General features: G+C 36.9%; 1 protein-coding gene across 7 annotated transcripts in view; it reads right to left on the bottom strand.

Annotated features, from left to right (window-relative positions):
* Positions 1 to 13,022, bottom strand: part of TBC1D32 (TBC1 domain family member 32) — a 206,220-nt gene that overhangs the window by 80,283 nt on the left and 112,915 nt on the right. For all 7 annotated transcript variants that reach the window (XM_070795892.1, XM_070795889.1, XM_070795891.1 and 4 more), the window contains one exon: positions 966 to 1,088. In XM_070795892.1, coding sequence (XP_070651993.1) covers positions 966 to 1,088 — 123 coding nt within the window. The remainder of the gene's footprint in view (positions 1 to 965; positions 1,089 to 13,022) is intronic.

Here is a 13,022-nt window from a genome sequence, read left to right as displayed (position 1 = left end):
TTCTAATACACCACCTAGGATTGTCACAGCTTTCCTTCCAAGGAGCAAGCATCTTTGAATTTCATGGCTGCAGTCATTATTCACAGTGATTTTGGAGTCCAAGAAAATAAAACCCATCATTGTTTTCACTTTTCCCCCTTCTTTTTGCGATGAAGTGATGGGACAGTATGCCATGATCTTAGTTTTTTGAATGCTGAGTTTCACACCAGCTTTTTCATTCTCCTCTTTCACCATCATCAAGAGGCTCTTTAGTTTCTTTTTGCTTTCTGCTGTAAGTTCTAGGACAAGTATCCTATTTCAAATTCTAAACTTTGCATCCTCCACACTTCCTGCAGCTGTTAATACTATCCTCTATATCAAAACTAGAGCATTCAGCAATATAGCCTGATCTATACTACTTTTCCAAGGCCTAGCTAGGGTGGAGGAACACTTTTTTTAAAGATTACGGACACAAAAATAATGCCAGCTATTGAATGTGTATCCAGCATATGTCAACCAATTCAAGGTAATGTCAAGTATGACATTTTAGTAGAAAAAAGTTTTCAAGATATTACCATAACATCGTTTCATAATAATCAGAATTTATGACTGTGAACTAACATAATTAAGAAAATGAAGTAAAAATTGCCTCTACAAGAGACACAAAAATCAGACATTTTGTTTAATGGGTCATCTTTCTCATGTAGTCTGAATTTAAAGGTGACACAACTTAATAAAGTCAGTACTTAACTAAAACATAAAAAACTAAACAGAAACTTAGAAAGCAGTACTCTGCAAGCCATTTCCAAAAACGTCATTCACAATCTTTTTAACTGATATTTATGCTTTAATTGCTTTTTACTCTTATTTAAATCTACTGAATTAAAATAATGGAAAACATGAAATAAACTGTACCGAAATTACTGTCTTAACAGAATATTTGTAAAGAAAACTATTATTCTGTCTTAGTATTTTTTTTTTTTTACCTGTGACTTTCAGAGGTTTCTAAGGTATTTTCTTCTTGAGCATTTAGTAACAATTCAGATACTTGATACTGAGCCTCCAACAGAAGAAGAGTGTCTAGATCACAGCATACCACACTTAACAACCTATATAAAAAGGAACAATAAAAATAGATATTCTAAAATACATCCTAAAAGTTTAGAGAGTCTCTTGGTGTCTCAAACACCTATACATGGAACCACAAGTTTTGTAAGTAAAATTATGCAGTTATTTCACATATATTTTAAATAACTGACTTCAAAAGATTTTCTTATTGAAATACTATTTAAAGACCATGGGTAATTTCTAATCTATGTTAAAAATTGATTTAAATCTAGGAACCTTCTCAACTAATAATTTAAAAATTAAGGGGTCTGCCCTGGTGGCTCAGCAGTAAAGAATCCACCCTGCCAATGCAAAAGACATGAATCAATCCCTCACCTGGGAAGATTCCACATGCCGTGGAGCAACTAAGCCCATACACCACAACTACTGAGCCTGTGGGCTACAACAACTGAAGCCACTCACTCTTGTTCTATAAGAGAAGCCACCACAAGAAGCCCATGCACAGCAACTAGAGAGCAGCCCTCGTTTGCTGCAACTAGAGAAAAGCCCAAGCAGCAACGAGGACCCAGCACAGCCATAAATAAATAAATACAACTATTAAAAAAGACAGTGCTCTTTAAAAAATAGGGAACATTAGCAAATCTATAAAAACTACAGATTGCCATCACTTTACACCAAATAAAATATAGAAGGAATGACAGAATTTTTTCGCTATCAATCCAGGAAATGTTCACCAGGTGAAATGTCAATGGCTAACTTTATAACGGTCAGAAAGAGCTGAAAACACCTAAACATACTGATCTATCTTAACATCACTAAACATAGAAATCAGGTGGCTCCTACTGTGATGCAAGAGGATGTACAGTGTACCATCTATGAAATATTCTTGCCAAGAAAACTGAACCTGAAACTAACCAATCCAAGATATCTCATTATCAATGTATAGGAAATATAAGGCTCAGAGAAATATGTAAAAAGACATCCAAGGGAGAAAGAGTCAACCCCAAAGCTAGAATTTGGAGACTTCTGCACATTATGTATTTCTTCAGGAAAAAAAGAAAAGAAAAAGAAGGTTCACTTTAAAAAGAGGGGGTAAAGGAAGTTATAAATTAAAAAGAAAAACAAATGTGAAGATTCTGTCTTGACATGATACAACCAAAAACTGTAAAAGCGTATTTTTGAGTAATACAGAAATTATCTCCAAGGTATGTTAAGTAAAAAAGCAGAGGAACAAAATGTGTACAGTGATAGCATTTGAACAAAAACTGAGAAACATTTAAATATACATGTAAATACATATTTGTTTTTAGATAGAATTTCTCTCCAAGAACAGAATGAAACTGGCAAGAACTGTTAGATGGGGTGGGGGTGTAATCTGACAGACTAAGGGAATATATTTCTCACAGTACATCTTTTATAGTTTTTCAATTTTGGTGCAATCACATGCTTTACCTATTCGATAGCATCTTCAGAAAAATATCTGATGGACGCATTTAAGAGCAATTCAATATCACTCCCCAGAACCTATTGAAAATGACCAAATGCATACAAAACTAAGAGAAAATCTACTATCATCAATTTAGATAATGTTTCATATTTAGTTTATAAAAGTAAAAATATTTGTGCTAGATAAACAAAAAAAACTACTTAGACTTCTGGTTTAAAATGGTAGTATAAATTGGTATTTCCCTTCTCTAAGTCTAAAAATAACCCCAAGAATTGAGAAGGAAAGAAAAGATTATAAAAATATTTAGCTACAAAATGAGCTGAAGGACAGTCAAGAGCAGTCAAACTTGGGCAAAGATGACTATGGGAGGAAAGAAACTAAGAAAGGACATCATGGCTGCCAATGAAAAATAAAAAGATTAATTTCCCCCCCAAATTCATAAAAAAAATTTTTAAAAATGAGTATACTCAGATGAAAAACCTAATCCTCTGTTTGCAACAATGGAAACAGAATACATGAGACAGAAGCAGGAAAATCCCTGGTCCTATTATGGTTCCTATAATAAAACAAACAGGTAGAAGGTGGAGTCACAGACAAATCAATTACTAGTTACTGGTTATAGGTTATAGAGACAATTATTAATAGTTAAAACTGACTACCCTCCATATTGAGATTGGCAGGGACAACACAAAAACATACACAAATCCCAAAACTTAGGCCCACAGAAAGAGTTCAACTAATTGGGAATATGACCATACCAATAATAGCTGATGAAAAAACTCACATCCCTCCAAAAAGAAATATCACAGGATGCATCCAAAGGTGCTCCAAGAAAAAGGATGAAATAAGAGGATGAGCAGATGGCAAACACACACACACACATACACACGGAGAGCTGTCATTATAACTTGAAAACTACGACCAAACAATTGTCTGTAATTTTTAAGTTAAATAAAATGTATTAGAGCAACAGGCTGTATAACTTACAGAATATTATACATCAATTATCTCTTTATTTAAAACGTTTAATGTAAAGCAATAGTGTCCAACAAGTTCTTTGCACAAAGTAGAGCTGTATAAGCACAGGGAAGAAGCAGCAAAACAACCAGAAAAAATAAAACATGAACTGGCAGAGCTAAGGAAAGAAGCAGAAGAAATGAAAGTGTCGTAGGAATTAAAGCACAACTACAAATAGCAAAAAAGGACAGATGCTGCTAAAAGCAGAATAAATGTTATAGGGAACAGAAAAGTATGAAAAATATAATGAAAACAAAGAGTTCAAATTATCGTTTGAAGATTTCTCTTCAACCTAACAGGACACAGAAATAACCTAACAGGACACACCTTTAGAGATACTAGTAAAATTCTTTCCAAGAAAAAATCACCACAAATCTAAGTATATAAAGTGACAGCATGTCCATAAGTCAACTGAAATCAGAAGAGTCAACACTGAGACAGAGCTTAGTAAAGCTACTACACTTAGAGAAAGAAAGACCACTGGGGTATCCAGGAAGAGTCACTAAGAGAGGTGGGGCTGGGGGCAGGGAATCAAGCTGCTCTCAGACATATCCATAGCAACATTCAACACCAGCAGGACAATGAAACCACACTGGGAGGAAGTCTAAAATCAGATATTAACACACATTACAAAACTGTGATAATTTTTAACCTGTAGTAATGACATGAATGGGAGAAGGCAATGGCAACCCCACTCCAGTACTCTTGCCTGGAAAATCCCATGGACGGAGGAGCCTGGTGGGCTGCAGTCCATGGGGTCACTAAGAGTCGGACATGCCTGAGAGACTTCACTTTCACTTTTCACTTTCATGCATTGGAGAAGGAAATGGCAACCCACTCCAGTGTTCTTGCCTGGAGAATCCCAGGGACGGGGGAGCCTGGTGGGCTGCCGTCTATGGGGCTGCACAGTTGGACACAACTGAAGCGACTTAGCAGCAGCAGCAGCAATGACATGAATAAACAAAAGAAAATACAAACAGATGCAAATATATAAAGGAATTTTAAATATGTCAGGAGCAGATAGAATTTCCTGATAGACTGAATATTTGGAGCAAAAATAAGAAAAACACTAAGGATAACTCTAGATGTTTTGTTAGAAAAATAAGAATCAAGTTGTGGGAAACTAAGTAATAAGGCTTTAAGCTATAAAGATTTAGGGTGCATCTAGTAACCTTTCTACTTTCTTCAGGCTATTAAATCAGTGAACGGGTAGTGAAAATAACCTCAGCATCCTCTAGTTTATGATTTGAAAGGAGGAGTCCATAGAATCTAGATGAACAATGAGAAGATCCAAGGTGAGTTAGAGCATCTGTGAAAGCACATGCATGCCTGGACTGAATTCTCATTAGAGAATGAGTAAATAGAAACTTTCAGAGAAGGAAATGGCAACCCACTCCAGTGTTCTTGCCAGGAGAATCCCAGGGATGGGGGAGCCTGGTGGGCTGCCGTCTATGGGGTTGCACAGAGTCGGACACGACTGAAGCGACTTAGCAGCAGCAGCAGCAACAGCAAATAGAAACTTTAACAAATGAGGGAAGACTTTTAAAATCTTACTTTTAAAATCAAATACTAGGAATAATGGAGAGTTTCACAAATTTGATCCAGCAGTAAATTAAAAGAACAGCATACTATGATCAAATACAGTTCATTCCAGGAAGAAAAGGCTAGCTTAATGTTAAAATATCTCCTGAGGTAATTCATGACATCCATATGTAATAGAAAATAATCATATAATCATCTGACCAGATGCCTAAAAGCGCCTTGATTTAAGATTCAACATTTCACAGTCTACTCCATATTTTCCAAAAAATGTTGAGTAAATTTAAAAAAAGGTTATTTCTTTAAGGAGACAAATTCATTTCAATGCAAGAGTATTGAAAGTATACAAAAGTATAAAGGGGAAAAGCATTCCCACTGAGGTAATGAGAAAAGCAAAATTGTCCATTATTTAGCATTGTTTTACAAGTTTAAGCCAATGCAAAAAAGATGAGAAAAAGAATGTTACCTGAAAAGAAATAATGCTGTTCATTATCAGAAGATGATAAAACCGTTGATTTGGAAACTACTCATCCCCATGACACAAAATTCAATTTACTTAATTTTAAGAAATACTGGCTGAATACCTACTAAGTGCCTACTACTGCTTTAAGTGCTGAAGATACCGCACTGAACACAAATCGACAAAAATCCCAGTCCTTACAGAATGCCAAAGTACTAGAAGAGGGGAGAAAGAAACAAAACACAAACTTAAAACACAGCACTGATACAACTAAAGCAGGGAAATGAGTAAGGAGTTGTAACAAGAGAGCAATGGGGATGGATCACTGTACCCAATTTAAAATAAGGCAGTTAGGAAAGACCTCATCAAGAAGGTGACACTGGGTAAAGGCCTAAAAGAAATAAAGAAACAACCCATGGGACTATCTGAGGAAAAAATGCGCTAAGACAGCAGACAGCTTGAGCTAGTGACTAAAGCTGAGAGCACACGTGCCTGTTTGAAGAACAGGAAAGGAGTCAATGTGGTGCTAGAGGTAAAGAATCTACCGCCAAAGCAGGAGATGCAAGAGACACGAGTTCAACCCCTAGGTTGGGAAGATCCCCTGGAATAGGAAGTGGCTCCCCACTCCAGGGGTTCTTTCCTGGAAAATTTCATGGGCAGAGGAGCCTGGCCGGCTATAGTCGGAAATGACTAAGCAACTGAGCACAAGGAAGCCAATGTAGCTGAAGTGGAATAAGCAAAGGAGAAGTATTTGGAGATGAGGTTAGAGTAAAATTAGGGGTCAAGATCATACAGGACTCTAAGGTCACTGTAGGAAGTCTGCACCTTACTATCAGTCAGTCAGTTCAGTTCAGTCATTCAGTCGTGTCCGACTCTTTGCGACTCCATGAATCGCAGCACGCCAGGCCTCCCTGTCCATCACCATCTCCCGGAGTTCACTCAGACTCATGTCCATTGAGTCAGTGATGCCATCCAGCCATCTCATCCTCTGTCGTCCCCTTCTCCTCCTGCCCCCAATCCCTCCCAGCATCAGAGTCTTTTCCAACGAGTCAACTCTTCACATGAGGTGGCCAAAGTACTGGAGTTTCAGTTTTAGCATCATTCCTTCCAAAGAAATCCCAGAGCTGATCTCCTTCAGAATGGACTGGTTGGATCTCCTTGCAGTCCAAGGGACTTCTCAAGAGTCTTCTCCAACACCACAGTTCAAAAGCATAAATTCTTCATTGCTCAGCCTTCTTCACAGTCCAACTCTCACATCCATACATGACCACAGGAAAAACCATAGCCTTGACTAGACGAACCTTTGTTAGCAAAGTAACGTCTCTGCTTTTGAATATGCTATCTAGGTTGGTCATAATTTTCCTTCCAAGGAGTAAGCGTCTTTTAATTTCATGGCTGCAATCACCATCTGCAGTGATTTTGGAGCCCCAAAAAATAGTCTGACACTATTTCCACTGTTTCCCCATCTATTTCCCATGAAGTGATGGGACCGGATGCCCTGAGCTTCGTTTTCTGAATGTTGAGCTTTAAGCCACTCATCCTGATAATATGAGGAACTTGGTAAGTATAGAATTGAGATTACTTGATTTGCATTTTACTGGGATCACTCTGACTGCTGCGTACAGAACAGGCCAAAATTAGGCAGGGACAGAAGCAGAGGTACCAGTGTAGAAAAAGATATAGTGATAATTTAGATAAGGCAGTAGCTTAAAACAGGGTATTGTCAGTAGAGGATCTATTTATTAGAAAAAATGGCTCTGTGGCAGGTAGACACTTAGGGTGGTCCTCATGATCCCACCCTCCTGGTACTTATGTCTTTGTGTGATTCTCTTCTCTAGAATGTACGCAGGATCTGTGTCTTGCTTCTAGTCAGAGTAGTTAAAGGTGATTGGACAGATGGAATTACCTGAATGTGATTACATAAGACTATGCCATTCTTGGTGGAGTGTCTCTTTCTTCTGTTGGCTTTGAAGAAGCAAGCAGCTATGTTGGGGAAAACCAAGTGACAAGGAAGAACTGATGGCACACTTACACTGGCAAGGGCTTCTGGGCTCTAAGCAGCAAGAAAACAAGACCCTCTGTGCTAAAATCATGAGGATTTTACATTCTGTCAACAATCCATGAGTTTAGAAACAGATCGTTCCTACTTGAGCTTCAAATGAGATCATAGCCCCATCTGACACCTTGATTGCAGCCTTGTGAGACTATGCAAAAGGGTGTACCTTGACAGAAACTGAGATAAATGTGTGTTATTTTAAGATACAAGGCTTCTGGTTAGAGTTCAACAAAATGCCTCCACTAACAAACTAAAAGTATTTAAAACAGAATAATTAAATGAATTGATAATTTGTACATCTATACAATCTCAGACATTTAACAGATGCTTGGGCTTCCCTGGTCATTCAGCTGGTAAAGAATTCTGCCTGCTATGAGGGAGATGTGGGTTTGATCCCTGGGTTGGGAAGATCTCCTGGAGAAGGGAAAGGTTACCCACTCCAGTATTCTGGCCTGGAGAATTCCATGGACAGTATAGTCCATGGGGTTTCAAAGAATCAGATACTACTGAGCGACTTTCACTACCAGTTCTAGATTTATGTGACATATTTAGTCTCACAGTAATTCCGAGGAAGGTATAGTTAATGTCTCCATTTCACATATGAGGAAATGGAAGCATCGAGAGTTATGAATTTGTCTAAAATCATTCTGGCAATGTTGTTCCAGAGTTCATGTTCTTAAAGGACTGGGAGATACTGCCATGCACTGTAGTATATATTAAGGAACATAAGGCTACAGATATTAACAAAATACATATAAGACCTATGGAACAAAACCCAATGTTCTAATGAGAGTAATTAAAGAATACTTAAATAGAGATATATGCCATGTTTACAGATTGGAAACTCATTATAAAGATGCCAGTTCACTCATTATTGATCTAAAGATTCAATCCAATGATAATTAAAATCCCAATGGGTTGATTTGTGTGACAAGGTGATATTAAACTTTACATGGAAAGAAAAGTACTAAAAGTAGCCAAGATGCTTGAAAAACAACGAAGTAGAAGGAATCACCCTATAATTACTGTAACATATGATAAAGCTATAGTAATTAAAACAATGCAATATTTGCACAAAGATGAACAAAAATCTAACTGAATAGAACAGAAGTTCAGAAACCTCTTTGAATATTTAGGTATCTTTTCTGTAACACAAAAAATTTATGTATATGTATGTACACAGAGATATGTTGCTCTATGTTCCACGTGGAGCAAGTTGTTTATGACAGCTAAAACTGAAGAACTGTAAATACCCCAAAGTCTGGTAGTAGCATAATATATAAACAAAACACAGTCTATGCCTGCTAATGGCATATTATATGGCAATGAGCATTGACCTTAGAAACATAATGCTACATTTAAGAGGTCAGATGTGACAGGATATAGTCTATGCTAAAACTAAAATAAAGAACAAAAAGCAAAAAAATTAAAATGTGTTTTTTGGAAATACAAAAATAAGTAGTAAAAAATAGAAATAAATCAAAGTAGTAAATAGCATAAGTCAGAATAGTGTTTACCCATTAGCAAGAAGGGAGGCAGTCATGACCAACAAATGTGTAGTACTAGTAAGTTTTCTGTTTACTTGACTGGGATTTTATATAGACATTTAATTTACAACACCTTGTTAAGCTCATGTTTTATGTAGTATTTGCATTTTTAATATTTCATTTAAAACTTATGTTATGCTAGGGTGGGTAATGTGAAAAAGTATAGCATTTTATTCATATGAAGTATAAATATATATGCAATATGAGCAAATTAAAAACATCAGTGAAAGAATGCATACTTTAATAATCATGTATAAAGCCCTGACAATAAATGCCATTTACTACTCAATCATGTAATCATCTAATAAACAGATCTTAATGGGTTCATTAATTACATCAGCATATCTGTATAAGCTAGCAGCTACAGTAAATATGGAAGAGTCACTTGAGTAAGGACATCTTTTTAGCCTAACCATGACATTAAAGCTAGGTTTACGAAGTGAATTGGAGTGGGCAAATTTCATATCCATTAATTTTTAAAAAGTGATCAGAAAAACATGTCTCAAAACTTACATTTTATTAGGCTTGCAAATAACAAATCATTAAGCTCAATTTTTGTTGACTCCGACCCATATTTCCCAAAGTTAAGAAAAAAAATTCTGCTTATTTCATGTATAAAGTTGGTTATATCAAGAAGTAGTTCAAAGATAATCAACAATTATCCAAGATGAATCCAAATTCAAGAGTAAACTAGATAAATGTTTTAATGGCATATTTTCAGTTTTTTATAAACAGATTAAGTAGCAATAACAAAGTTAATATAAAGATATCAACAGTTTCACAGAAGAAATTTCAGAAGTGTCCGTGTATATGTATGTGTCTCTCTCAGAACACAGTTAGAAGTAGACTGATTCTACCTACTCCAGACACAAACTCCCTTAGGTTGTTATTTAGGCATTATAGGTTACTTTTATCAAAATAAGAGAAGTTTCTGTACACCAAAAGACAGACAGTAATCACAGACCTTAGCTGTTCCCTCATTCTCTATTTCCTACAATTCTAAACAATGTGCAAATATTACCCACATTATTATAGTCTTACGGTTCCCAGGAACCCAAACAGTCTAGTATCCCAGGGATATGGTGTTGCTGGTTGAAGGCAGTGAGACATAAGAGTTTGTTTGCCTATAGCGAAGCTTTTGGAGGCGTAACACAATTATTTAAAGTGGGGAAGGATTCAACCCTTCAGTAATTCCATGAAAGCATTTGTACAGCTGTGGGGATAATCAAATCTATTGCCTTATTTGAGTCAGGTTTATTGATGATATCTAATAACATCTTTCTCATCTTACCTCAGGCACTGAAGACTAAGCCCCTATCTCTATCAGACATTTTATACAGCATTGCTCAGTGTGCATGTTTCCTGCCTTCGGGTATCTGTTCATTATATGTAACAAAAGACATAATCAAGATGAAGTCTCTTTACACCAGTGTATTATCAAAATCTTTCACTGGTAAGTAAAAGTCACTTGGTTGTGTCCGACTCTTTGTGATCCCATGGACTATACAGCCCATGGAATTCTCCAGGCTAGAATACTGGAGTGGTAGCCTTTCCCTTTTCCAGGGGATCTTCCCAACCCAGGTCTCCCGCATCGCAGGCAGATTCTTTACCAGCTGAGCCACAAGGGAAGCCCTCTCAGTGGTAAGATACTGCTAATTTGGCTAATGTGAAAAGCAAGAGCAGCTTGCTTTCATTCAACATGGACAGTAACACATCCTTTCTTTTATCAAAATTTAGTCCTATCATCCCTCAAATTATCATGAAAAACTACTCTACTGATGATACGTTGTGAAAAGGACATAGCTTGTCTTCTACATGTTTTAGAGTAGGTGTGCCAGAGAGAGATATCCAAAAAACTCATGGCCATCTCAGTGAAGTTTCTGAGTTCTAGTGGCCTAAAATGTCAAGATATCACATGCAAGATACATGATGTATTATTAAATCTTACACTATTTACCACCAAAGAAGTGACATAATGCATGACTCTGTGAATTTTAGCAACAACCCCGACAATATTTGGGTATGCTTCTCTGATTCATATCAAGTAATCCCTAACTCTCAATTTTAGGTGACCTAAAGGCTAGAATAAGGTCTAAAACTTGAGGTAGACATTCTGTCACTTGAGCTTTAATCCAGCAGATTCAAGGTTGTCAAATCATATTGTCAGGAGATATCAATATATCCTTGACTCTGTATCAATAAGCATAACTAGCATAATCTAGTTATAACCAAAGATAACTAGGCCAGATTGTTTTCACTAACAATGTGATCAAGCTGTGAGGTGAACCAGCTCACGCTAGTCATGCTGTGAGCCTCTGTGAGGTTCCCCGTGAGGGCTGACTCAAGGAGAGCCCATTTGCCCTAAATGAGTTGGGATAATGAGAGTAATGCAGCTGAGCCATAAGCCCTGCTCTGAACAAGGAAGATACACTGTTCTGCCTCAGATGCAAAGACAGCCTCCCAACCTAGTGTGGAAATGGATCTTACACCACTGAAAAGTTGGATTTTCACATACTACACATTACATAATTTTTCTTTCCCAAAAGTCTCCCTCCCCTTAAAAATTTCAGTGGCTTAAAAATTGCAAAGTTACGATGTAAAGGTCTATAATTCCTTATCCATAAACCTCAGGACCAAGAATTTAAATTTTTATGCACTTAGCAACAAAACAGTATACATGGAGTCTGGAGCAATACCTCATATCAAGCATATTAATATTTTTTGGCAAAATATATTGATATTCAAATTAGGCAGGCTAAATAAAGACTACAAAGAATCTCATCACTTGAGGTTAAGATTAGATGCACATAGCAAATGAATTCTTAGAATTTTAGAATTTCAAATCAGAAACTGTGGCACTTGAGCCTGGATAATGCCAAGTTAATACCCATTATAATATTTGTAAGTTTAAAAGAATGTGTGTCTATAGGCCTGGCGTGCTGTGATTCATGGGGTCGCAAAGGGTTGGACACGACTGAGCGACTGATCTGATCTGATAGACAAATTTATTTTTAAAATCCAACCAAACATTCTGAGTTTCAATTCATTTCTGGAAGTAAAAATCAATGTTTACTTAATACGAATGTTTATTTGAACTGTTTCAAGGAATAAAATTGGAGAAGGCGATGGCAGCCCACTCCAGTACTCTTGCCTGGAAAATCCCATGAACAGAGGAGCCTGGTGGGCTGCAGTCCATGGGATCCCGAAGAGTCGGACACGACTGAGCGACTTCACTTTCACTTTTCCCTTTCATGCACTGGAGAAGGAAATGGCAACCTACTCCAGTGTTCTTGCCTGGAGAATCCCAGGGACGGGGGAGCCTGGTGGGTTGCCATCTCTGGGGTCGCACAGAGTCGGACATGACTGAAGTGACTTAGCAGCAGCAGCAAGGAATAAAATGGCCTCAAATTTGGGCCTAAACTTTTCACTAGGTTTGGGATGTATTTTGAACATAGTTTATTCCCCCATGAATTTGCTAATGACCCAAATCAAATCTCAACACCAGAATAATTCCCTGTTCTTAATTATCACATTCTTTGTACCTCACTTTTTAATCATCACCATCATATCATTAATGTGAGCAAATGGGCACTTGTCCAGGCTACCAGAATGGTTCTGGGCAGTATACTCTTAGCTATCATCTCTACTTGAATGAAGTCCAAAAATGTTCAATGCTTTCCTCATGCTAGCAGTCACACGCCTCTTCTCTTCACCCTGACATTTTTTCCCTAGTATTTCTTTCTTGAATACACTGAAACAACAGATTTCTAATAACATTTTAACTATTTTCAAAAATGCATCACCATAAATTACATGTTATACTTTTATCAACTTTAATCAAATGCATGGTGTATATTTTACTTAACCAAACAATACAAAAATCCAATACAGAAGATTTCCTTCTGATTA

This window comes from Bos indicus, chromosome 9, assembly GCF_029378745.1.
Source record: "Bos indicus isolate NIAB-ARS_2022 breed Sahiwal x Tharparkar chromosome 9, NIAB-ARS_B.indTharparkar_mat_pri_1.0, whole genome shotgun sequence".
NCBI classification, from domain to species: domain Eukaryota; kingdom Metazoa; phylum Chordata; class Mammalia; order Artiodactyla; family Bovidae; genus Bos; species Bos indicus.
Note: the sequence above shows the minus strand (reverse complement) of the source record. Positions and strands in the feature narration are given on the sequence as shown.